Here is a 26,105-nt window from a genome sequence, read left to right on the forward strand (position 1 = left end):
GTTCGCCAGTCTCCGATGAAGCTGCTAGATAGCGGCTCATTTGACATGCAGTGATCTGCGGTAATGAAACAAAGACCAGTTTAATTTCCTCTGGCTTCTCTATCTTAGCCTAATTCAGATGAAACAAAAAAATGTGACTGGGGGGGCAGAATTAGCCTGGCACGCCCTCCCAGTGACGCAACGCCTTCAGGCTTTTGCTGCTGGTCTGGTCAACTGCTCATTGAGAAGGATTTCTGAGTTCCCGAAATCTGCGGAACTGCCCCCTTTGGTCGAGAACCAATCAACTTTGAGCAGCTCCAACGTCTCTGGGTAGAGGCGTGTTCAAGGCAGCGGAAAGAGTGTTGTTATTGGTTTAAACTCGGCAATCCGCTTTCTGACATCTACCAGTAGCAAATCGAGGCACTTAAAGGAGGCGGGTCAACCAGCGCTGGCAAGAAACCGTGTTAGCACAGGCTGTTGGTCAGACTAAAGTCTCGCAGAGCCTTTGAAAGTCGATGGTAATCAGGCTAGGGCAGAATGGGTTTGTGAGAACGTGCCAGTTTGCAAAAATCAAACGCACACACACGCACACACACACATACAGTACAGCGTGGTAGGTGGTCGCACTGACGCTGCTCGGGTAGAAGCATAAAGTTCTCCCGCAACTTTTGTAGTCTATGCGTGCAACTTAATTACCAAACAGTAGAAGCAGAGCCATGGCTCTGAGTAGAAGTAAACTCATTCTCCTTGGCCCGCTCTCGTGCGCGCACAATGGACAGCCGCCCTCCACATGCACATTTAATCCAAATAAAACATTCACAATCGTGGACGCATTGACGCACAGAAGACGACTAGCTAAATTACTGTTATATTCGGTTAGCATCATTGGTAGGCTATGCTGCAGACATTTGATTAAAACTCTTGCATTCAAGTTGACTGACGAACAATGTTTTTCAACTCCAAGACTTAAAAGGGCCTGTCCCAAGGAGAAAAAGTATTAGCTTACCTTGAAATTTAAACACATGTGGGGAAACTGAACAGTCCAACCAGTAGAGTATGATAAGCTTAGCCTGCTATGTTTACAATATTTTGAGGCTTCAACCAGACAGCTGAATTTAAGAAGTGGAGTTGTAATATGAATAGTAGGCTATAATCTGCATAAAGTTGTTATGAATTATGCTGTTATGAATATCAGAAATGTCAGTATAGGCCTATATAATGTAAATAATTACATAATGTGTGTGTGTGTCAAATAAAGACAAGCTTCACATCTTGGTTAAAAAAAAACAAAAAAACATTATGTGAAAGGAGAGCGATAAAAAGGCAATGCAATGAAAAATATGGGTGCCCCCCCGTCAGACATGGGGCAACCACCACACATTGCCTTCTAATCAGTTTCCTTTATTTTCTTTTGTTATTTAATTTTTTATTTGCAATTAAAACACATAATAACAAACATCAGCTCATATGGTACAGTTAACAAAGATCATATAAGGTCAGGCACTGAGGTAATAGCTCAGTCAAAACATTGATCATCCTGGCAATAAGCCGTGTGAAAATTGAAAAACAAAAAAGAAAAAAGCATACAATAGATCAGGCAAGAAACACAATAGCTTTAGTCAGGCAAAGCAATCAAACAAAACATCAGTATATCAAATAAAGTACATGAAAATCCAGTCACAATCTCACAATTAGGCCACTAATTAGAGGTCAGGTGGACCATAAAGTAATCCCAAATCCCCAGTGTCCCAGGCTCTTTGCCCCTTATCCTGGCCAACATAACCTCATATGATGCTGTCTCACTCATGAGGAGTTTCCACTCCTGCATTGTAGGGGTTATGGGTGATTTCCAGTGTCTTAATATAATTCGGGCAGCAGAGGCCAACCCAACCATCAGAACTGAATATGCACTTTTTGTCAGGGTTGGAGTTTCTGTTCTATCTCCCAAGAGGCATAGTCTTGGAGATATCGGCAAGGCAAATCCCGCCCATATCCCCATGAAATCCAGTATGTTATGCCAAAATGGCTTTACCATAGAGCAGTCCCATAAGAGGTGCAAAAAGGTGCCCATCTCAGATTTGCATTTCCAACACATATTGTTATTTATTAGACCTATTTTGAAAAGCCTATTTGGTGTCCAGTAGTACCGGTGCAGGATTTTGTACTGAGTAAATTTCCCCCTAGCTTCCTTAATATATTTACCATTATCAGCCATAATCCGTGTCCATGTATCTATGTCAATTGTACAATCAAGGTCTTTCTGCCAGATTATTCTCAAATTGTCACACACGCTGCTAGTTAAGTAAATTGAGTTTTTGTAAAATGTTGAAGCCTTATGGTTAAATGGGTTGTCAAGATAGTCAACAATTGGGTTATCTGCTTTACCTGACAGAAACTTTTTCATCACACAATGTCTGATTTGTAGATACTTCCAATAGTCTCCTCTATCTTCCAGTTTGTACGTATGGACCAATTCCGTGAATGACATAAATACACCATCTTTATAAAGGTCACTAATTGTGTTTATTCCATTATCCAGCCACCGTTTCCAAAAAACTTTCTTTTTCCCTATTTGTACTTCTGGATTGAACCAAAGTGAGGCATAGGGCTGTTTGTACTGTGATAGTTTGTGCATTTTATGAGCCTTTGCCCAGACTTCACAAGAATGTTTAACAATTGGGTTCACCTCCTTCCCTTTCTCCTTCCTATGTTGGGATATCACATTTATAGGATGAAATGGTGTAGCAATAGTCCTCTCTATAGCGGCCCACTCCAATCCAGACACCGTTCCTCTCCAATGGTTGGCAATTTTAGCCATTTCAAATGACAAACTATAGAGTCTAACATCAGGCAGGCTGAGCCCTCCTTTATCTTTGGGCGCACACATTTTACTCATCTTAAATCTGGGCTTCCTCCCTGCCCAAAGAAATTCTCTAATGTGATTATCATATTGTTTAAAAATATGATCAGATATGGTAAGCGGTAACATCATAGATATGTAGTTAAACTGTGGTGCTATTACCATTTTAATTACATTAACTTTACCCCATAGACTAAGGTTCAACTTTCCCCATTTTCCTAGATTTGTTTTGATTTTCTGAAGAAGTGGTTCAAAGTTCAGAGTTGTTATCTCGCTGATGTCTGGACATAACTTGATGCCCAAATATACCATGCCTCTTGGAACCCATCTGAAATTGTACTGTGTTACTACTTGTGGGTGACAGTGTTTAGATATTGGCATCGCCTCAGACTTAGACCAATTGATTTTATAACCTGATAGCTCGGAGTATTTGCCAATGACATTCATTAGTGAAGGTAAGGAATTTTGAGGATCACTAGTCAGAAATAGAATATCATCCGCATACAGCATTAGCTTATGTTCAATTCCACCACCCTCTACTCCTTTAATGTCAGGGTGTTCTCTTATGGCCACTGCCAGAGGTTCCAATGCAATTGTAAATAAGAGTGGCGAAAGAGGACATCCCTGCCGGGTTCCTCTAGAAAGATTAAAGAATGACGAAGTTAGACCATTTGTCATGACTGCAGCTTTGGGATTGCTATACATTATTTTTATCCACCTGTCAAAGCCAGTACCAAAACCAAATCTTGACAGGGCCGAGTGTAAAAAACCCCACTCAACCCTGTCAAAGGCCTTCTCAGCATCCAATGATATGGCAGCCACTGGCGCTGCACTGGAAGAGTGTGACCACATTAAGTGCATAAGCCTTCGCAGATTGTCTGTAGAAGATCTACCTTTTATAAAGCCCACTTGATCTGTGTGGATAATGTATGGTAAAACTGTTTCAAGCCTTAGGGCCAACACCTTAGCCAGTATTTTACTATCAACATTAATGAGGCTAATTGGTCTGAAGTTAGCAGGGTCCATATGATCTCTACCTTTCTTTGGAATCAGCGATATAAGTGCTTCATTAAGAGATGGCGGCAATGTACCAGTCTCAAAAGCTTCCTGAAATACCTTTGTCAATATTGGAGTAATTATATCTATATATTCTTTATAGTACTCTACTGGGAACCCATCAGTTCCGGGTGATTTCCCTGTATTCATAGCTCTAATAGCAGTTTTCACCTCATCCTGAGTCATTGGTTTATCAAGAAAATCTGCCTGCTCAGCAGATAAGATTGGGAGGTTGACATTTGTGAAAAAGTCCAACATTTCTGTCTTATTTGGAGTACCAAACGATCTATACAGATTGTCATAGAATTCCTTAAAGACATCATTAATTTCCTTAGAGGATGTCACAAGAGAGCCCCCTGCTCTTATTGCTGGAATTATGTGAGCAGAGTTTTGTTCTTTGAGTTGTCTGGCCAAAAGTCTACCAGTTTTCTCTCCTGACTCATAAAAGGTTGTCTTAAGTCTAAACAATGCATGTTCTGCCTTTTTATTAAAGATATCATGAATTTGAAATTTACATTGGCAAATGTTTTTAAATAAGCTGTCAGAATACTGATTGGCCAAATCTTTTTCCATGTCATGTAATTCTGCTTCCAATTTCTGAATTTTATTGATATGTTCTCTTTTTCTTTTGGAGGTTTGTGCAATAAGCTTGCCTCTAATATAGGCCTTAGATGCCTCCCAAACCATTGCCACGCTATCTGTGCTACCCATATTGATCTCAAAAAATGACGATAGGTCCTCTGCAAGTCCTGTAGTAAATACCTCATCTTGCAATAAAGAAGTATTCAATCTCCATCTGCCCCGCCTAAGTTTATCTGAGTGGATATTCGCACAAAGTTCAACAGGTGCATGGTCTGACAGGGAAATAGCGTTAATACTACTATCAATAACAGCATTAATCAGGGTCTGTGAGACCAAAAAAAAGTCTATTCTGGAGTAGGATTTATGGCAATGTGAATAGAATGTGTATTCTCGTTTGCTTGGATTAACCAATCGCCATACATCAACCAAACCATTGTCTTCACGCAACATGTGAATAGCACTTCTATCCTTTGGTGCTGAAGTCCCTAAAAATCTACTTTTATCAAGGGTCCCATCTAAGACCTGATTGAAATCTCCTGCCAAAATAATTTGTCCCTGTGAGTTTCCCAGTATAGTATTGACCTCATGAAAAAAAGAGGGATCTCCTTTATTAGGAGCATAGATGTTGCACAATGTCAATGCCATACCATTTATGATGGATTCCAGACAAATAATTCTACCGTTAGTATCCTTAAATTCTCTTAAAACTGATAAGTTTAACCTTTTATGCACCAAAATAAGAACTCCATTTTTCTTGCTTGAGAAGGAGCTATAATAGACCTGCCCAACCCAGTCTCTTTTAAATTTCTTAGCTTCTTCATCCATTAGATGTGACTCCTGAATGAATGCTATGTCAGCTTGTTTATGTTTGAGATATGAAAGTACTTTCTTCCTTTTCACAGGATTCCCACAGCCATTAATATTCCAGGATACTATTTTAACATAAACATTATTTGCCATTCATACCATGAGAAAGTAAAAGTATTGTAAGTAATAGTATAAGATATAGCCTAAATAACTGAACCATGTTGCCTGACCAATCTGAAGTTACATTATCCATACGTTTTTGTACCATTGATGCTGAATATGTGCCAACTGTAATTTTTAAAAGAACATATATGACCAAACTGGTCAAAACAAACACTCCCTCTACAATAGAAGGAAAAACACAAAAACGTCTAAACATTCACTGAAGAGACTCCTACTAACTAGAGACTCTTCTCTGTTATAACAGCCTACAAAATAAAAATAAACTCTGCTGGTCTGTGGAACGTCCGACCTCCTAGGTTTAGATAGCCTCAGATAGAAACCATCCAGCCTCACCATACCTTTCTCAAACTCTCCCTTAATGTTAACTGTCATTGTGCATCACTCCTCATCAACGTGGTCCCTCTCGTCACCTTCCGTCTCCGTCATTTGTTGTTCAATGAACTTGACAGCCTCCGATGCATCTTGAAACTTTCTGCTCCTCCCCATCCACGTAAACCGGAGTGTCGCAGGAAAAGCAAGGGTGAACTTCACGTTCTTGACGTGCAGTAGCTGTTTGGCCGCTGTAAAGGCTTTTCTGCTTTCAGCCAGATCTCTTGTCATGTCTGGGAAAAGTGAAAGTTTACATCCACTCCACGTCGCTCCACCCTTCTTCCTCGCTGCTTTAAGTACTTTCTCTCTTGCAGAAGATCGCAGGAATCGGATCATTATTAATCTCGGAGGTTTGTTCTCCTCCAGACGAAATCCGGGAGAACGATGAGCCCTCTCAATTTCAAGTTCACTGTCCATGTCCATGCCTAACCCCTCAGACAAGATCTTTTCAATGCATGCCTTCATGTTGTCCCCTTCCTTGCCCTCTGCCAGGCCTAGCAACCTGATATTATTACGGCGGCTTCTGTTCTCTAAATCCTCCACACGGCTCCACAACGTGTCTAGCCGCTTACCATTTACCTCGCGGTCATTGAGCAACTGTTGTGTAGTGTCCTCCACATCAGACATTCGGGTTTCTACCTCAGTCAGTCGTTCTTGCATGGCGCTGACAGTATTTTTCAGTTCCGTTGTAGTCTCTTTAATAGTTGACACGTCTGTAGCCACTGTATTGAGCGTGGAGCTCATTTTACTCATTTCAGCCAGAACGTTTTCTAGGCTAGCATTTTGCTCACTGCCTTTGGGGCTAGTACCACCAACATCCATGGCAGGCTTTCCACGTGTGGACTTGAAATATTTCGAGGATGTAGCCATGGTATAGGCTATATTCGACGGAAAATTGACGAAAAAACAATGAAGGGTCGTTGTTGGGTAAACAAATAACAGTAAATAAGGAGATATTGACGGATTAATTACATTATTTCGGTGAGGCTTCTGGACAACCTCTAGTGAGCAGCCATCTTGCTCGGCGACCCCACGTGACTTTTCAGTTTCCTTTATTTTCATGACTATTGACATTGTAGACTCACACTGAAGGCATCAAACTATGAATTAACACATGTGGAAAACAGAAAAGTGGAAAACAACTGAAAATATGTCTTATATTCTAGTTTCTTCAAAGTAGCCACCTTTGCTCTGATTACTGCTTTGCACACACTCTGCATTCTCTGGATGAGCTTCAAGAGGTAGTCACCTGAAATGGTTTTCACTTCACATGTGTGCCCTGTCAGGTTTAATAAGTGTGATTTATTGCCTTATAAATGGGGTTGGGAATCAGTTGTGTTGTGCAGAAGTTAGGGGTGATACACAGCTGATAGTCCTACTGAATAGACTGTTAGAATTTGTATTATGGCAAGAAAAAAAGCAGCTAAGTAAAGAAAAACGAGTGGCCATCATTACTTTAAGAAATGAAGGCCAGTCAGTCCAAAAAATTGGGAAAACTTTGAAAGTGTCCCCAAGTGCAGTCGCAAAAACCATCAAGCGCTACAAAGAAACTGGCCGTCCCAGGAAAGGAAGACCAAGAGTCACCTCTGCTGCGGTGGATAAGTTCATCTGAGTCACCAGCCTCAGAAATCGCGCGTTAACAGCAGCTCAGATTAGAGACCAGGTCAATACCACACAGTTCTAGCAGCAGACACATCTCTAGAACAACTGTTAAGACAAGACTGCCTGAATCAGGCCTTCATGGTAGAATAGCTGCAAGGAAACCACTGCTAAGGACAGGCAACAAGCAGAAGAGACTTGTTTGGGCTAAAGAACGCAAGGAATGGACATTAGACCAGTGGAAATCTGTGCTTTGGTCTGATGAGTCAAAATCGGAGACCTTTGGTTCTAACCACCGTGTGGACTGCAGAGTGAAGGCAAAAGGGCCAACAAGTGCTAAGCATCTCTGGGAACTCCTTCAAGACTGTTGGAAGACCATTTCAGGTGACTCTTGAAGCTCATCAAGAGAATGCCAAGAGTGTGCGAAGCAGTATTAAAAGCAAAAGGTGGCTACTTTGAAGAACCTAAAATATAAGACATATTTTCAGTTGTTTCACACTTTTTTGTTAAGTATATAATTCCACATGTGTTAATTCATAATTCTAATGCCTTCGGTATGAATCTACAATTTTCATAGTCATATAGTATGAAAATAAAGAAGGGGTGTCCGAATGAGAAGGTGTGTCCAAACTTTTGGCCTGTACTGTACACACACATACACGCACACACACACACACACACACACACACACACACACACACACACACACACACACACGTCATGCCCCTGAGCACCATACGGGTCACCAGATGGATGTTAGTTGTGGTGGTGATGACCCCACTCTGGGCATCTATCTAGTAATGATGGTGATGAATGGGGTGTGCTCTGTGTATGTGTGTGATTGTGTGTGTGTGTGTGTGTGTGTGTGATTGTGTGGGGGGTGTTTATTTTTACCCATGCTGACGCCTCCATGAGCTCATCCTCCCCACCAGTAGCACAGGATGGGGTGGTGATAAGAACACACACACACACACACACACACACACAAATGAACACACACACACACACACACACACACACACACACCGCTGATAGAGTCCTCACCCTCTGGTTGTATTTATAGAAGCCTGCTGTCTGCACTGTCATCGCCGGGCCCCCTCTCAATTTTACGATCCGCTTGGCAGAGCGGCGAGCTCATTATTGGCTCCGCCGGAAGCACCTAGCCACAACTGGAGGCCTCGACATCTGTTTCATTTGCATGTTTCTGTTAGTCATTCAGCACGGCCACTTAATGAGACTCTTAGTGCAAGAAATGCATAAAAAGTTCCTTCAGGACTGACTTCACTTCCTTTTATTGGGTCTTCAGGAGTTTGTTTTGCACAGCTAAATAGCTAAAGCTACTGTAAGCTAACAGCTGGACTAATGGAGGGTTTTTTTTGTTCATTGACTTCATCGTCATTTATATTTATGTAGTGTGACTTTTGGTTTATTGTGTTCCGTAACGTTGTGTTTCTGTTCTCTCTTTCCTCCGCTGTCTGTCTGCGCAGTCTGAATCGAAGCTCTACAACGGGTCGGACAAAGATGTCTCCGGGTCAGGGAACAAGCTCACCAAGAAGGAATCTCTCAAGGTGAGTTTCTTGAGCTCCAAAAACAAATACTCCGTCTGAGCCCAGAAGTTTCTTTCGCTCCGGAATAGCACGTGGCCGCGCTGCCCATGTGTTTGCCCGCAGTGTGCCCGGCAGAGGAAGGGCGAACTGATAAAGTTTTGATAGTCCTTACGCAACCCTCGGGCATCAATTATGCAGACCGACTGCAGCTGCCCTCCAAACAGCGTAGCACCTTGAGGAGGGGAGGGAAAACCCTGAGTGTATGCTTTGTGTTTTCTTTGTTTTTGTGTGTGTTTCCTCAGTGTGTGTGTGTGTGCATGTGCGTGTGTGTTTGTGTATGTGTGTTTCTGTGTATTTGTGTGTGTGTGTGTGTTTGCTGAGTGTGTGTTTGCTGCATTTAGTGCGTGTGTGTGTGCGCATACGTGTGTTTACTGTATATTTGCTGTGTGTGTATGTTTGCTTTATGTGTGTGTGTTCCTGTGTGTGTGTGTGTGTGTGTGTGTGTGTGTGTGTGTGTGTGTGTGTGTATGTGTGTGTGTTTGCTGTATATATGCTGTGTGTGTGTATGTTATCTGTGTGTGTGTGTGTGTTGGTGCAGCCCAGGTTTGCCTTGTCGTCCGCGTCGGCCTCACAGACGGCAGATGTCCGCTAAATCCCCCCCCAGACACCGCGCTCCCGCTGCTGCTGGTGCACATGAAGCTTTACTCCTGAGCCTCCCCGTTGTTATTGAAGCAACCTGATCGGTGCGGTGTGGGCCGCCAGCGTCCTGCGTCACCCTGTGGACATGTCCTCCGGCGCCGCGCTATTTTGGGAGCCGTTCTGGGTTACCAACACACATCAGGCACCTCAGGCCCAGATTAGGGACAGTCAGCATTTCTGTGGAACGTATAAAAGGGTCATTTAGTCGGTGTGTGTATCTCTGTGTGTGTGTGTGTGTGTGTGTGTTTATGAGTGTGGTTTGCTACTACCTTGCTACTTATTCACTTCCATAAATATATATATACACACACACACATACACACACACACACACACACACACATACATATATACATTAGAATATATGCATAGTAGATGTAATGATAATGTGTGGCTGTGTGTGTTTGTTTGTTTATGAGTGTGTGTTGCCATTGAGTTCTCCTCTGAGGAGTTCACTGTGCTCACTTCACCCCCCAAAAATGATCTGTTTCTGAACAGCTCCGATTGATATCTGATAAATCAGGCATTTTGGAATACCTCCGCATTTGGCCCGAGATGTCTGACTGCATTGCTCTCCCTCGCTGTGTGCCCAGGTGGATGTGAAATTCACTCGGATGTTTGCTATTCTTGTCCACGTCTGTGTGTGGATGTATTTGATTATCAGGCTCACACACACACAGACACACACACAGCTGTCTCAATGGTTATTAGTGGCAACGATATGCACTCTCACACGCGCCGCGCGGCCCTGTCTGGCCAACCGTGACGGCATCAGTATTCACCTTGGTCCTCTGCAGTCCAACAGAACGCCACATCCACTCAGAAATCCAATCTCATATACGCAAGAAGAAAGCCAAAGTACAGAAAGAGAAGACAATTCTCTCTCCCTCTCTCTATCACACACATTTACTCTCACACACACACACACAAATATGGCCTGGAACAATAATGTATGAACGCAATACTTTCAGCCCTGCATAGCAAATAAAGTGTTCAATTAAATCTGTTCAGTTCAATTAAGTTTTATTTGTGTTACACCACCAGCAGAGAGGGTCGTCTCAAGGTAGTCGTTCATGCTCCAAAAGTCGCTGTTTAAAAGACCTCCAGTGATGTGTTGAAGCAGAGTAGATAGGCCCACAGTGTTGGTTGAGTCGAACGTTTGCGCCTCTCGCTCCGCTTCAACCCTCTCTGATTGTACTAAAGAAGGGAAGGCTAGTGAAAGCTTGTTATAAAATCAAAGCAATGTTTAAGTTGAACTATTGTGTGGTTTATGGGTGTGATGCCATGCTGTGCGGTCAGTGGTTGAGGTTTTGTGTGTCGCCCCCTACAGGTTCAGAAGAAGAACTACCGGGAGGAGAAGAAGCGTGCCACCAAGGAGCTCCTCAGCACCATCACGGACCCCTCCGTCATCGTCATGGCCGACTGGCTCAAGGTGCCTTTCGCTCTGCAACCATCTCTCTCTCCCTCTCCCTCTCTCTCTCTCTCTCTCTCTCTCTCTCTCTCTCTCTCTCTCTCTCTCTCTCTCTCCCTCTCTCCCTCTCTCTCTCTCTCTCTCTCTCTCTCTCTCTCTCTCTCTCTCTCTCTCTTCCACTCCTCTATCGGCCATTTCCTTTGTCATTCTTTCTCATTATTTTTCCTCAATCCTCTTTCCTCTACCTTGACTTGGCAACTATGGCATTTTTTTACTAGTCATTTCTCTTTTGTGTGAAATTCTGTGTTTTTCCTATTTAACTGGTAATAATGTAAGACAGCTCTCTCTCTGTCTCTCTCTATCTCGGCCTTTGCCATGTGAACTTCTGTGTGCATCAGAAAAGCACTACGCCGAAACTACGCAGAGAAATTGCTCTTGTTCTCTTTTTTCTGATTACTTCTTAGTTAGGCCCAGTACTCTTAAAGACTGAGTAAAGCCTGCTCCTACCCTTGAAACTTCTGTGTGTATAATATCAGCTTCTTATGTGTGTCTGTGTGTGCGTGTGTGTGTGTGAGAGAGAGAGTGTGTGTGGGTGTGTGTGTGTGTGTGTGAGAGAGAGAGAGAGAGAGAGAGAGAGAGAGAGAGAGAGAGAGAGAGAGAGAGAGAGAGAGAGAGAGAGAGAGAGAGAGAGAGAGAGAGAGAGAGAGAGAGAGAGAGAGAGAGAGAGAGAGAGAGAGAGAGAGAGTGAGAGTGTGGGTGTGTGGGTGTGCATGTGTGTGAGAGAGAGAGAGAGAGTGTGTGTGTGTGTGTGTGTATATATATCTCATAAGTGTGTACTAATGTGTGTGCCCTTGACAGATCCGCGGCACCCTGAAGAGCTGGACCAAGCTGTGGTGCGTGCTGAAGCCCGGCGTGCTGCTCATCTACAAGACGCACAAGAACGGCCAGTGGGTGGGCACGGTGCTGCTCAACGCCTGCGAGCTCATCGAGCGGCCCTCCAAGAAGGACGGCTTCTGCTTCAAGCTCTTCCACCCCCTCGAGCAGTCCATCTGGGCCGTGAAGGTACCGGCCGGGCGCCAGGGCGTCCAGACTTCAATATTCCTCAGAGAGTCGCAAAAAAAAATGAGAGGATCTTTAAGCTATATTATTCAGATTAATGACGTGTAGAGGAAGTGTGGCGCTTGATTTAGGAGTCTGATGGGGTTCTCTCTCTTCTCTCTCTCTGACTCTCTCTCTCTTTACCGCTCTCTCTTTATTTATCTCTCTCTGTCTCTCTCTCTGTCTCTCTCTCTATCTCTCTCTCTCTCTCTCTCTGTCTCTCTCTCTCTCTCTATCTCTCTCTCTCTCTCTCTCTCTCTCTCTCTCTCTCTCTCTCTCTCTCTCTCTCTCTCTCTCCGTTGTCCAGGGACCCAAAGGGGAGGCGGTGGGCTCCATCACACAGCCACTGCCCAGCAGTCACCTCATATTCCGTGCTGCCTCCGAATCTGACGGTGAGAGAAATCACCTTGTAACACACACGCGCACACACACACACACACACACACACACACACACACACACACACACACACACACACTTGGGCAGGGTGTCAACTTTACTGTTGTTTGCATAATATACAGTATGTTATATGATTTGAAATAAGTAGCTGAATTCCAGGGTCACTGTGTCTGTGTGTGTGTGTGTGTGTGTGTGTGTGTGTGTGTGTGTGTGTGTGTGTGTGTGTGCGCGTAGGTCGGTGTTGGATGGATGCTCTGGAGCTGGCTCTGAAGTGTTCGAGTCTTCTGAAGCGCACCATGATCCGTGAGGGCAAGGAGGAGATGGGCCCAGCCACGGAGCACTCACACATCAACTTCTACAGCCTGCTCCGCGCACACAACATGCAGGGCTTCCAGTAAGAACACACACACACACACACACACACACACACACACACACACACACACACACACACACACACATCAAATTCTACAGCCTGCTCCGCGCACAGCATGCAGGGCTTGCAGTGAGAACACACACGTCACACACACACACGTCACACACACACACACACACACGTCACTCACACAGTGAGAGAACACACATGCTCACACATCACATGCATAATCATACTCACTCTTTCTAGGCCCTGAATTCAGGCACATGTAGAGAATGTATGAATTCCCAACACATATATACACACACACACACACACACACACACACACACACACACTGCTTCCTGTCTACTCTGTGTAGGCCCAACTATTTGTCCATCTTGTCATTTGTTTTCATTCATTTGCTGGACTGTCTGCACTTCAGCTGAGCCTGTCCCCTTCCCTTCCCTCCCCCACCCCAGGTTCAACGACAGTGACCAGTTCAAGGACCCGGACCTGTACTCGGACAAGTCGGACCGGGAGAACGAGCAGGAGCACGAGGAGTCGGACAACGAGGCGCTGGAGAAGAGCGAGGAGAGCGACAGCGACACGTCGGAGCGCCAGGACGACTCGTACGTGGACACCGACCCCAACGAGGTGCTGCGCGAGACGCCCTACCTGGAGCAGAGCCACGAGGAGCTGGGCGAGGTGGGTCCCCCATGCCAACAATCAGCCCTCTGATTGGTCAAAGAAGGCAGTAATGGGCACTCTGATTGGCTGTGGCATTATGGAGGACGGATATATTGTGATGTGATGTGTGTAGGCAGAGTGATAGATGGGTCTATAGATTGGCGTGCCACGGTAGCTATTTCTGCTGGATGATACATTGTCACGTAAAAATATAGCGATAAACTGTATTATTTTCATTTTAGAGCATTTCATACGAAGCACACCATAATGCCTCTCCCAACCTGCAACTGCGGTTCTTTTGTGAGGGGCGTACCTATAGATGTTACCTGAAGTAGTGCTTACTAATGCCTGAAGACACAGATCAGCAGGTATCAGAATATCGATATGATATATCAGTATCGGTGATCGGCTCTGAAAGGAGACCAACTTGCCAACACGGTTGGAGCCAAACGCTTGTCATTGATCTAAGCGCTGTGTGGTTTAGCTTATGGGAAGTGATAGTGATGTGAATTGGGTTTGACACTGAAAATGAGCCGGGCGCGATGTGAAGAGATTAGTGTTCATGGCATTATTAACAGAAACATAGTTTTGTGTGTGTGTGTGTGTGTGTTTTTGTCTTTGATGGAGTGATGACTCATTCTCAGCCTTGGCACCTCCATCCAAGGCCGCCTCAGCATCTGTGTGTGTGTGTGTGTGTGTGTGTGTGTGTGTGTGTGTGTGTGTGTGTGTGTGCCTTTATCTCACCTCAGCCGTAAAAGCTTTTATCGCCTGCATTTCTGCCCAGCTGAGGCTCACCTCAAGAGACTTGTCCTCTCTGCATCTCTCCCTTTCCATCTTTCTCTCTCTCTGTCTCTCTTGTACTCTCTCTCTATCTCTCTCTCTATTTCTTTATCTCCATCTGCTCCACTCTCTCGCACTCTCTCTCTATCTCTATCTCTCTCTCCATCTCTCTATCTCTGTCTCTCTCTTTCTATCTCTAAAACTCTCTCTCTCTCCATCTCTATTTCTCTCTCTCTTTCTATCTCTATCTCTCTCTCCATCTCTCTCCATCTCTATCTCTCTCTTTCTATCTCTATATCTCTATCTCTCTCTCCATCTCTCCATCTCTATTTCTCTCTCTCTATCTGTCTCTATATCTCTCTCTTTCGATCTCTCCATCTCTCTCCATCTCTATCTCTCTCTCTTTCTATCTCTATATCTCTATCTCTCTCCATCTCTCTCTCTCTCTCTTTCTATCTCTATATCTCTATCTCTCTCCATCTCTATCTCTCTCTCTTTCTATCTCTATATCTTTATCTCTCTCTCCATCTCTCTCCATCTCTATCTCTCTCTCTTTTTATATCTTTATCTCTCTCTCTCTCTATCTCTCTCCATCTCTATCTCTCTCTCTCTTTCTATCTCTATCTCTCCATCTCTCTCTCTCTCTCCATCTCTGTCCATCTGGCTTCCGAGAGGATGCCGTGGTGACGGCCCTGACACCATTTGTCACAGCCCATTGGCGCTTGAGCACCGGGACAAAACAGCTTTTGATTGGCTTCCAAAAAGTGTCCTGCGAATCAAATGGACTTCACTCCAGCGCCAACTCCAATCTGCGATGCGTGATGGCCAGACACATGCTAGGGAAGCAAAAAAAAAATGACACTCTGCGATTGGACGGTTTCTGGACTCCCATCGCTAATACAGATGGTCTGAGACGAATGGGTGATCTCGAGCGTGAATCCGGAGTTGTCAAAAGTGATGATGAGGATGAGATGTAGAGTGGGATGAAGGCTCGTTAGGCCAGGCTGCAGGGGGGAGATGGGTTAAGGGGCCCCCCACACCGCCCCCCCCTGCTGAGTGACCCGCTCTGTCATACGGAGCTCTGGAGGGGGGCAGGCCGGGGGACTGGGGTTTAATTATAACTGTTATGCTACAGGGTTGGAAAAGGCCATAATATGAACTAGAGGATAAAGGAAGAGACATACACTGTACACTGTACTGAGCTCATTTGGGGATGAATAGATATATTGTGTGTGTGAGTGAGAGAGAGAAAGAGAGCGAGATGGAGAAAGTACCTGTCTGATGGCTAGAGGTCTGCTGATCCAGGGTATATCCAAGGTTAACCTGTGTGTTTGTGTGTGTGTGTGTGTCCTAGGCGGGCGAGGCGTCTCAGACCGAGACCGTGTCCGAGGAGAACAAGTCCCTGATCTGGACCCTGCTGAAGCAGGTGCGGCCGGGCATGGACCTGTCCAAGGTGGTGCTGCCCACCTTCATCCTGGAGCCGCGCTCCTTCCTGGACAAGCTGTCCGATTACTACTACCACGCAGACTTCCTGTCCGAGTACGTACTGTACGCCATCACAGGCTCGGAGATCACGTGCTCATTTGATCAAGCTGCAGCATGAATCTGTGTGAACATGCTTACAACGACTGAAGACTGCTGTCTATAGACACAAACACATTGACAGTAGACACACACACAAACACACACACACACACACACACACACACACACACACACACACACACACACACACACACACATATATATGCATAATCATTGCATATACTTAAATATATGATAAAAAAAGTAGCACATAGTGTGTTAGTACTGACTGCAAGTGTGATGGGTGGTTGTGTGCTGTTGTGCAGGGCGGCGGTGGAGGAGAATGCCTTCAACAGGATGAAGAAGGTGGTGAAGTGGTACATCTCTGGCTTCTACAAAAAACCAAAGGTAACCGCCATTTTTTGTTGTGCACTTGCTCTGACTTTTATCAGCACCCAATACATGCAGAGTTTAGAAAAATCCAGCCGGTTTTGAAGTTCGTCTTTTGAAGGGCAATTGATTTTCATAGTTTACTTGGATTTTTATCGACTTTCCATAGAAAATCTATTAGATGATGTTCATTGTTATCACCTCAGACCAGACCTCCACACAGATGCTAGTACAGACATAGACAGCCAGACAGACAGACAGACACTTTATTCATTCTAAGGGACATTTTAGAACTACACTATACTGCCAAAAGTATTGGGCCACCTGCCTTGACTCGCATATGAACTTGAGTGACATCCCATTTTTTGGCAATATAGTCTATTTATCTAATGGTAGATACACTACAGAACGTGGTGATATGAAACTAATCCACCTTCCTCTCCTCTGGCACCTCAGGGACTGAAGAAGCCGTATAACCCCATCATTGGGGAGACCTACCGCTGTGTGTGGCTCCACCCCAACACCTCCAGCAAAACCTTCTATATCTCCGAACAGGTCAGTGACTTCTATTTGTAATTCCCTCCAGCCAGTCAAGTGTGTGTGTGTGTGTGTGTGTGTGTGTGTGTGTGTGTGTGTGTGTGTGTGTGTGTGTGTGTGTGTGTGTGTGTGTGTGTGTGTGTGTGTGTGTGTGTGTGCGCGCGTGTGTGTGTGTGTGTGTGTGTGTGTGTGTGTGTGTGTGTGTGTGTGTGTGTGTGTGTGTGTGTGTGTGTGTGTGTGTGTGTGTGTGTGTGTGTTTTGGCATCCTACTGACCATCAGCGCTCTTCCTCCTTCAGGTATCCCATCACCCTCCAGTGTCGGCCTTCTACGTGAGCAACAGGAAGGACGGCTTCTGCCTCAGTGGCAGCATCCTGGCCAAGTCAAAGTTCTACGGTAAGAGTGGACAAGACAAGACTGCCCAGTGCCGGACTAAAGATAGAAATCCAAAAAACAAGCTGTTATCTGCTTTTTTGAGTTTAGTTTAAATGTTTTTTGTTATCTGTTTTGTGTGTGTTTTTTTTTCTGGGGGTCTGACTCGTGTACCATGTGTGTCCACAGGGAACTCCCTTTCTGCAATCCTGGATGGAGAGGCAAGACTCACATTCCTCAACAGAGGAGAAGACTATGTCATGAACATGCCCTATGCCCACTGTAAAGGTGTGTGTGTGTGTGTGTGTGTGTGTGTGTGTGTGTGTGTGTGTGTGTGTGTGTGTGTCTTTTGTGTACATCAAATTCTACAGTATCTTTAGAACAAAATCCTCTAGGTTCTCTGTAAAACTGTATTTTGTCTCTCGTTCTCTCCCCTCACCTGTCCGCAGGTATCCTGTATGGCACGATGACTCTAGAGTTAGGTGGACAGATCACCATCACCTGTGAGAAGACCGGCTACAGTGCCCAGCTGGAGTTCAAACTCAAGGTGTGTGGGTGTGGTGGTGGTGGTGTGTGTGTGTGTGTGTGTGTCCGTTGTGTGTCTGTTTGTATGTCTGTCAGTGTTTGTAGAGCTGTGGGTGTGGGTGTGTTTTCTGAGAAATGGACAGAGACAGAACTGAAGATGAAAAGAGAGAGGTGTGTGTGTGTGTGTGTGTGTGTGTGTGTGTGTGTGTGTTTTGTGTGTGTTGTGTGTACCGGACGCCTCATGAGATTGCGTGTATTGCCATGATTGGCATTTGAGACCTAATGCAGCATTTGTGGAGCCTGGGGAGGGTCATTCCCATTGACTCCTCTAAAGGCCACTCTAAAAGGCACGTCATCTCTGGGACACTGCTTGCTCTGATGCCTGGCCTCCGCATAGAGACCACACAGGCTAACTGCGAACAGGAAATTGAGGGCGCTCTCAACTCTGGGTACACACATACAGTGAGGAGCACATGTATTTGATACCCTGCTAAAACAGGAATATAAAATCATCATTTGACAATTGATCTTAATGCCTTAACTCAAAAAATTAGTACAAATCAAACCGCCAAGGACACCAATTTTCTTTGTGATTGAAGAATGTATCGTAAATAGATAAATGTTTTCCTTAAATGCTAGGGGAAGGAAGTATTTGACCCCCTATGTAACCCTATGGGAATTAAACACATAGGGTTAACATAGGGGCAGGCAGATTTTTATTTTTAAAGGCCAGCTATTTCATGGATCTAGGATATTATGCATCCCGATAAATTTCCCTTGGCCTTTGAAATTAAAATAGCCCCACATCATCACATACCCTTCACCATAGCTAGAGATTGGCATGGTGCTTTTTCCAGTAGGCCTATTAGCCTGTTTGATTTGCATTGAGCTCAATGAGCATCAAACAGGCTAATAGGCCTACTGGAAAAAGCACCATGCCAATCTCTAGCTATGGTGAAAGGTATGTAATGATGTGGGGCTATCTTAATTCCAACGGCCAAGGGAACTTTATCAGGATGCATAATATCCTGAATCCATAAAATAGCTGGCCTTAAAAAATAAAAATCTGCCCGCCCCTATGTTAACCCTATGTGTTGAATTCCCATAGGGTTACATTGGGGGTCAAATACTTACTTCCCCCTAGCATTTAGGAAGAACATTTATTTATTTACGAAACATTCTTCCATCACAAAGAAAATTGGCGTACTTAGCGGTTTTATTTTTACTCAATTTTTGAATTAAGACATTAAGATCAATTGTCAAATGACGATTTTATATTCCTCTTTTTAGGCAACTTTAGCATGGTATCAAATACATTTTCTCCTCACTGTACATACACACACACACACAAACGGTAATTGGGTAGGGGACTGGTTAGTGTCATTACTGCAGTGTGTGACAGATGTGTGTCTTGGGTACATACGTGCACACACACACAGTGCTGACTGGTTTGGGGACTGGTTAGTATCCTTACTGTAGTGTGTGTGACAGATGTGTGTCTTTGGTACATACAGTACAGTACATACACACACACACACACAGACACACACACACACAGCTCACTGCCTGAAGGGAGATGTTATTGTCATTACTCTGGTGTGTATGACAGAAGTGTGTATTTGTTTTTTGTTTTTGTTCCAGCCATTCCTGGGCAGCAGTGACAGCGTCAACCAGATCTCTGGGAAGATCAAGCTGGGCAAGGAGGTGCTGGCTACTCTGGAGGGCCACTGGGTAAGACCACTCCCTTACATCAAGGCTGCCTCTCTATCTCTATATCTCTCTTTCTTTCTATATCTATACCCCCCCCCCCCTCTCTCTCTCTCTCCATCTTGCTCCTGAGAGGATGCCCTGGAGCTCAGGTGCTACAGCCCGGTACCTTAGGGTCAATAACATCCATAAAGTACACACAGACCTACAGAGAAAGTCCACGTCTGCGCTGCCAAGCATTTGAATAGAAGCTTCCGGTAAATCTAATTGCTGCTCTGTTAAATGGAGAGAAAAAAAAGCTATTCACCGTAAATTAAACTCTCAACGATTGATTGAGGGTTGGAGTTATGCAGACCTATATCGCGTAAAATAGATTGAGTGCTTCAGCAACGAGCCAAGTCATCAGTAACTGACATATTACAAGTGTACTACTACGCACACAGAGGCACTGGCGGGCAGCTTGTCAGGAGTTTTGAGAGAGCCGGTGAAACACTCCGTGTGGTTGGACAAGGTCCTGCATGTGCATATAGATGCTGCCCTGCCCCTCGGACTGGAATGCTGAGAGCCAGACTGCGGTGCTCCCGACATCGGTCTTCGCCGAGACACTGCCGTTATGAACGCCGGCGTCGGACGAGTGGCCGTTAAGTCACGGAGAGAGCCTGCCTTCTTTATGAATGAGATGCAGAGAGAGGTGGAGAGACAGGAAGAGAGATGGTGATAGTTGTGAGGATGATTATCTCATAAAAACCAGGCAGCAGTGACTAATGGACATAGAGAAAGAAAAACAAATGTGTGTGTGTGAGAGAGAGAGAGAGAGAGAGAGAAAGAGCGAGGGAGAGAGAGAGAGAGAGAGAGAGATGGAGTGTTATATTATGCTCCACCTTCTCTCATTGAGGTGGCATCATCATCCATCACGCGTTGGCTTTCATGCCTCCTTGGCCCTCCTCACTAAACACAACTACCCTCCGTTTGCCTTGGCTGCCACGTCTGCCCGCCGATGGCATAACAATAAGCCAGTCTCGCTTGCGGAGACATAAACTGTGCCCGCACCAGCGACTGGCGCCAGCGATGCCATCTTTACAGTTTCATCACACCCAAGTCTCTCTCTCTCTCTCTCTCTCTCTCTCTCTCTCTCTCTCTCTCTCTCTCTCTCTCTCTCTCTCTCTCTCTCTGTCTCTCTCTCTCCCTCTCTCACGCTTTTGTTCTCAAAGGGCCGTTAACGTTTCATCTTTGAGCTTAGTGTGCCAGTCAGTGTTTCTGTTTTCACATTGATTTGGAGGAAATGGAGAGTACAATTGACACTTTTTCGGGGCTGAGGCGTGTTGAAGTGTTTGAAGCGTCTTGGTTGGGAGTGGAGTGCTGTCGCGAGGGTCTGGTGAAGATGGAGAAAGGATTTCGATGCTAATGCAGTAGCACCTCCCCGACGCACCGTTGGATTGCGCGTCAATCTCTTGAGCGTTTTTTTTTTTTTTTAACAGCTCCAGAGTGTTCTGACACTGCAGGGAGATTACTTTTTTTTTTTACAGAGACCTCTTGGTGTGATGCAGGCAGACCTGTAGGGAAAAACCTCATGAATTTTGATTGCCCGGTTAGCCTGTCAGTAGCTACAGCAGCAGTAGATGAATACCAGATGATTCAGTGTGAAACTAAGGTGTCTGAAACTGATGAGTGCAAAGATCACTTGGATGTGGATAAATTCATTCACTTTTACTTAAGTTGTCTCTCTTTCTCTCTCTCTCTGTGTGTGTGTGTGTGTGTGTGTGTGTGTGCTCCGGCACTTGCAGGACAGTGAGATCTTCATCAACGATAAGAAGACGGGCGAGATGGAGACCTTCTGGAACCCCACCCCGGAGCTGCGCCAGAGCCGGCTGACCCGCTGCACTGTCGCCCCCGAGGAGCAGGGCGAGTTCGAGTCCGAGAGGTCAGTCTCCCGCCCAGCGACCAGTCTTACGCCACTGGATGTCAAGTGCTGATGCTTGTTTTTTTTGTTTTTTTTATTCTTAAATTCTTATTTTAAATTTAGAACCGCAGTTTTTCATATTGGTCTCCACAGACTCGTGTGCTGCAATAGAAAGGCAGACATGTTTGTTCTGGAAGCATCCATTGAGACCAAGTGAACCTGTAAAGAGGGTTAGACGGCAGTAGTATCTGTAGTATTAGCTTCATTATTTGAAGATAGATTGCATTGTTTTTAACACGTCTCTGTGTCAAGATAGGGACGACACATTTAGTGTTGTTTCCAACACATTGCTTTTGTTATTCATTACACAGTATCTGTTGAAAATAGCACAACTTGCACAACACATTTCTGTATGAAACAACGCAGGGACAACACAGTTTGTGTTACTTACTTCCAGCACATTTTAAGAGTGTATTGGTCACTTGTCTCTAATTTGGATACTGCATATGGTCTGCATTGGCCGTCGCCCAGTCCTCACCCTCTCGTCTCGGTGTGTGTCTGTGTGTGTGTGTGTGTGTGTGTCTGTGTCTGTGTCTGTGTCTGTGTCTGTGTGTGTGTGTGTGTGTGTGTGTGTGTGTGCTTGTGCGTGTGCGTGTGCGTGTGCGTGTGCGTGTGCGTGTGTGTCTGTGTGTCTGTGTGTGTGTGTGTGTGTGTGTGTGTGTGTGTGTGTGTGTGTGTGTGTGTGTGTGTGCGTGCGTGCGTGCGTACGTGCGTGCGTGCGTGCGTGTGGCGTTGGCGTCGGTGCAGGTTGTGGCAGCACGTGACGCGCGCCATTAACAACAAGGACCAGACGGAGGCCACCAACGAGAAGTTCATCCTGGAGGAGGCGCAGAGGAAGTCGGCGCGCGAGCGCAAGGCCAAGTGCGAGGAGTGGATACCCGGCCTGTTCGAACAGGACTCCGTCACAGGAGAGTGGCACTACCGCTACGCAGAGTGAGTCACGCACACACACACACACACACGCACGCACGCACGCACACACGCACACAGACATGTATGTACAGCATATTCACAAAGAGATTAAATACTACATGTTGCGAACAAACTAGCATCTGGCCAGTGAGCAGTGAGTTCATCAGTATTCATCGTGATGATTAAAAAAAACCAGCATAACAAAGGACAAGCCAAGTAAACATTTGCAATCACTCCTGTGACTAGAATATCAAGGCAAATGTAATGTAAATATCTGACACCTAGTGGCAAGATTGAGCATTGCACACAGATGCAAGTTGACTGCAAAGGCAATGCACCAATGCACACAGTGGAGAGCATGGCTGAATGAATATAAATAGTCCTTTAAGGTAGAGTTTGTTCCAGTTTCAAGCCGGGTCATTGAAAACCATTCAGCTCAGCTCAGTAGGTCCAGCTTGGAGTTCTGAAATCACTATAGATAAGCACTGGCTATTGACCACACCTTGTTCCAGAGCTCAGTAACTTTCCACTGGGCACAGACCTGAGAAACCAGAGGCCAGTGTGGAATGCAGACCACGAGCCAGCATCAACTGTCCAGCATTAGAGACTGACCTCACAAATGCCTCTGCATCCACATTCACATGGAGGTCAGCTCCCAAACAGAACGCAGCAGAGGCTTCTATAAGAACCAAAGAGAGGTCGAAGTTCAAATATACCAGATAGCCATGCATCTTAATATGAAGATGGTGCTGTTAAACTGACAACTGCGTCTTGCTCAAGAATAATTTTAGCTGAAGCCTGGGAGTTTGTAGTTGCTAGGCGACTGCCAAAGCATGTACTTGAGGCGTCAGTCCATCAGTTTGTTGTGATGTTACATGATATGATGTGACTGGACAGGAGGTGTTGGCAGGTATGGTGCATTAAAAGTGGAAACCTCCCAGGGCTTGATTTTAGATTAGGTTTGTGAAAATTACAACATCCTTTTTTTTTTTTTTTTTTTTTTTAGAAAATACTTAGAAAAATCCAACAGATTTTAGCATATTTTTCCTAGATTGAAAACATTTATGGCCCGTGATGATTAGTCACTCCTAAAATGGTGACTCAAGCCTCCTCACCCTTGACTTGGACTTATATGTTGGTTTTATTTCTGGTCAGAGCACTTGAAACAAGGATTTTAATTGTAGCCATTCTGTTCATAGTAATCTTGAAATGGTGGCAGAGGTCCATTTGGATTATGAGCAGACTTAATCCTTATCAGAACATTTAATCTGCCTCGGGTGCGCATTATTCATCATGGGTAGTGCGAGGAACAGTGACACCTGGTGGATATGCAAAGTACTGTTATAAACTGTTGAACCAAGCATACATGTATCAAAATTCCATCTAACATTGGTGCAAAATTGTAGGGCTACAAAACTCACTACAAATCTAATCCTGCATATTTGAATGTATCCACGTGCTGTGAAGCTCTTAATGTGTTTTATGTTTTTGACTGATTAGTCCTTGACTGACTTGTTTATTGTGCCGACCTTTGATTTACAGATATGTTGTTACTTACTCACCTCTCTCCTCTCTCTCTGTCTCATTCAGTACTCGGCCGTGGGATCCACTGAACGATCTGATTCAGTTTGAGAAAGACGGCTTGATCCAGTCTAAAGTGCGCCACCGCACCCCTATGGTACGTTCTGGCAGTGTTATTAGTCTCAGTAACCAGGGGTCGCGGAGGGACAATTGCAAGTGCCAGCAGGTAGGTTAGAACCCAACCCACCCCACCCCACCTACTCATCCACCCACTAATCCATCCATCCATCCATCCTCTGACCGACACATATCCTCTTCCTTCCATCCGACCCCCATCCCCAACTCCTACCCCCATGTCCCTTTCTTTTCTCCTCCCCTCCAACCTCCTCCCACCCCTCACCCCCCACCCCCCCTCTCTCCATCCCTCACCGCCTTCGCTTCTGTCTCACCGGCCGTCTTGGTCTCGCCTGGCTGCCTGCACCATGCCACCGCCCCCTTCCTCCCCCCCAAAAAAGAAATGACCAAAAGAAAATGAATGAAAAGAAATAAAATGCTAAAACATCCAACCAGAAAATATTCATACAATTCAAGAAAAATAAAATGATAAAAAAAAAAAAAAAAAAAAAAAATTAGAAACAGCCAACCCAAACCAACGCCTGCAACGCCTGGCACCTGCTCGGCCAATCCCCTTTCACCAGGCCCGGCCGCCATCTTGTCTCACCGCCCACTCTCTGTTTGCTGTTTGTTGTTTATTCAGTTGTTTATGTGCTCTTTGGTTTGTTTGTTTTTCATCAAAGTCTACTGTAATTTTGTCTCTGTTGTTGTCTTTGTTGACTCTTGAGTTGTTTTGTGTGTTTGTTGACCTTACGGCCACTTAATTTTCCTTTGTTAAAAGTTTGGAGTTGTATTCATCTCTGTCCTTTGTTTGTTTTGTTTTGTTTTTCAATGCCTTTGTTTACTGTTTGTTGTTTACTTTTGATGTGCTCAGCTTAAGTGCTCGCCATATGTGCTTGAATGGCACTCTTGCATGCTACACTGCATTGCAGTATTAATGATAAGCAAAGCATGCGTGTGTATTGTAACCTTATTGCCTTACTGTTACTCTATTTTTCCCCACCTTGGATGTTTTTCCTGTTTAGACTACGCTGAGCATCTTGCATTTGCATTAAATGTATATTTTCATATTTTCAAAACGTACAAACACCCTGACTTAAAATACTTAAGTATGAAAGATGACAACTGCAAAAAAAGGCTGTTGATAATTGAGTTCAAAAGCCAATGAAATTGAACCCTCTCTTCCGCACTAGCGGAGGCAAAGCCTTGATTAGCTTGAAATGTTTAAAGTCACCATGTTTGTTTTCAGAGTTACAGAGCCAGGTGATGGCTATGGCACCGTGAGGAGCTATTTGAAATTAACAAAAATTCCGTATATTCACTTTGCATTGGTCATTTGAACGATACAAACGTGTCCAAATTGTAAACTTAGATATTTTAAGTCAGATACACTTGAACTCATGAACATTGTATGACTTGTTTTTCAATATTTGTTGTGAGAGAGTATGTGTGTTTGTGGGAGTGTTAGTGTATGTGTGTTTGTGTACGGTTGCATGAGTGTGTGTAAGGTTGCACGAGAGTGTATGTGTGTGTGTGTGTGTGTGTGTGTGTGTGTGTGTGTGAGAGAGAGAGAGAGAGTGTGTGTTCGAGTGTGTGTGTGTGCATGTATGTTTGAGTATGTGTGTGTGTGTGTGTGTGTGTGTGTGTGTGTGTGTGTGTGTGTGTGTGTGTGTCCGAGTGTGTGCACGTGTGCACCTGACTCAAGTGTGTGCGCGTTCCCATCCTCCAGGTGACGGGACCCAAGCGGAAGCTGAAGCAGGCTGATAAACCCAAGAGTCCAGAGAGCGGCTGCTCCTCCCCAGAGCCTGATCGACAGGACTCCTCTGGCAGTGAGAGTACGACACACACACATAAACACACACACAGCACACACACACACACACACGCACACACACACACACACACACACACATATACGCAAACCCATGTTTTCAACATGTCTACGTCCACACACACACACAGGTGCAGTGCAGGGATGTGTCTGAGTGTGCTTTTGTGTAACCTAGAGTATGTGGTCTTGTTGCAGGACACAAAAGCAAGCACAACAGTCGGTTAAGGAAAAAAGGAACAGACCTCAGTGAACTTCAAAGTGCCATTGAATCCATAAAGCAGACGCAAGAGGATATCAACAG

The 26,105-nt window shown here is 44.9% G+C and overlaps 1 protein-coding gene across 9 annotated transcripts in view; it reads left to right on the plus strand.

The window, feature by feature from the left end:
• osbpl8 (oxysterol binding protein-like 8) overlaps positions 1-26,105 on the plus strand; it is a 99,400-nt gene that overhangs the window by 70,242 nt on the left and 3,053 nt on the right. For 6 of the 9 annotated variants that reach the window (XM_062517672.1, XM_062517679.1, XM_062517674.1 and 3 more), the window contains 18 exons: positions 8,923-9,003; positions 11,011-11,112; positions 11,950-12,153; positions 12,497-12,581; positions 12,823-12,982; positions 13,426-13,651; positions 15,768-15,952; positions 16,264-16,345; positions 16,784-16,882; positions 17,162-17,258; positions 17,424-17,522; positions 17,684-17,781; positions 19,401-19,490; positions 21,251-21,387; positions 22,174-22,359; positions 23,929-24,085; positions 25,703-25,808; positions 26,000-26,105. In XM_062517672.1, the coding sequence (XP_062373656.1) occupies positions 8,923-9,003; positions 11,011-11,112; positions 11,950-12,153; positions 12,497-12,581; positions 12,823-12,982; positions 13,426-13,651; positions 15,768-15,952; positions 16,264-16,345; positions 16,784-16,882; positions 17,162-17,258; positions 17,424-17,522; positions 17,684-17,781; positions 19,401-19,490; positions 21,251-21,387; positions 22,174-22,359; positions 23,929-24,085; positions 25,703-25,808; positions 26,000-26,105 (2,300 nt within the window). The remainder of the gene's footprint in view (positions 1-8,922; positions 9,004-11,010; positions 11,113-11,949; positions 12,154-12,496; positions 12,582-12,822; positions 12,983-13,425; positions 13,652-15,767; positions 15,953-16,263; positions 16,346-16,783; positions 16,883-17,161; positions 17,259-17,423; positions 17,523-17,683; positions 17,782-19,400; positions 19,491-21,250; positions 21,388-22,173; positions 22,360-23,928; positions 24,086-25,702; positions 25,809-25,999) is intronic. The other 3 variants (XM_062517676.1, XM_062517677.1, XM_062517678.1) reach the window with 3 other exon arrangements.

This window comes from Sardina pilchardus, chromosome 17 (genome assembly GCF_963854185.1).
Source record: "Sardina pilchardus chromosome 17, fSarPil1.1, whole genome shotgun sequence".
In the NCBI taxonomy this organism is placed as follows: domain Eukaryota; kingdom Metazoa; phylum Chordata; class Actinopteri; order Clupeiformes; family Clupeidae; genus Sardina; species Sardina pilchardus.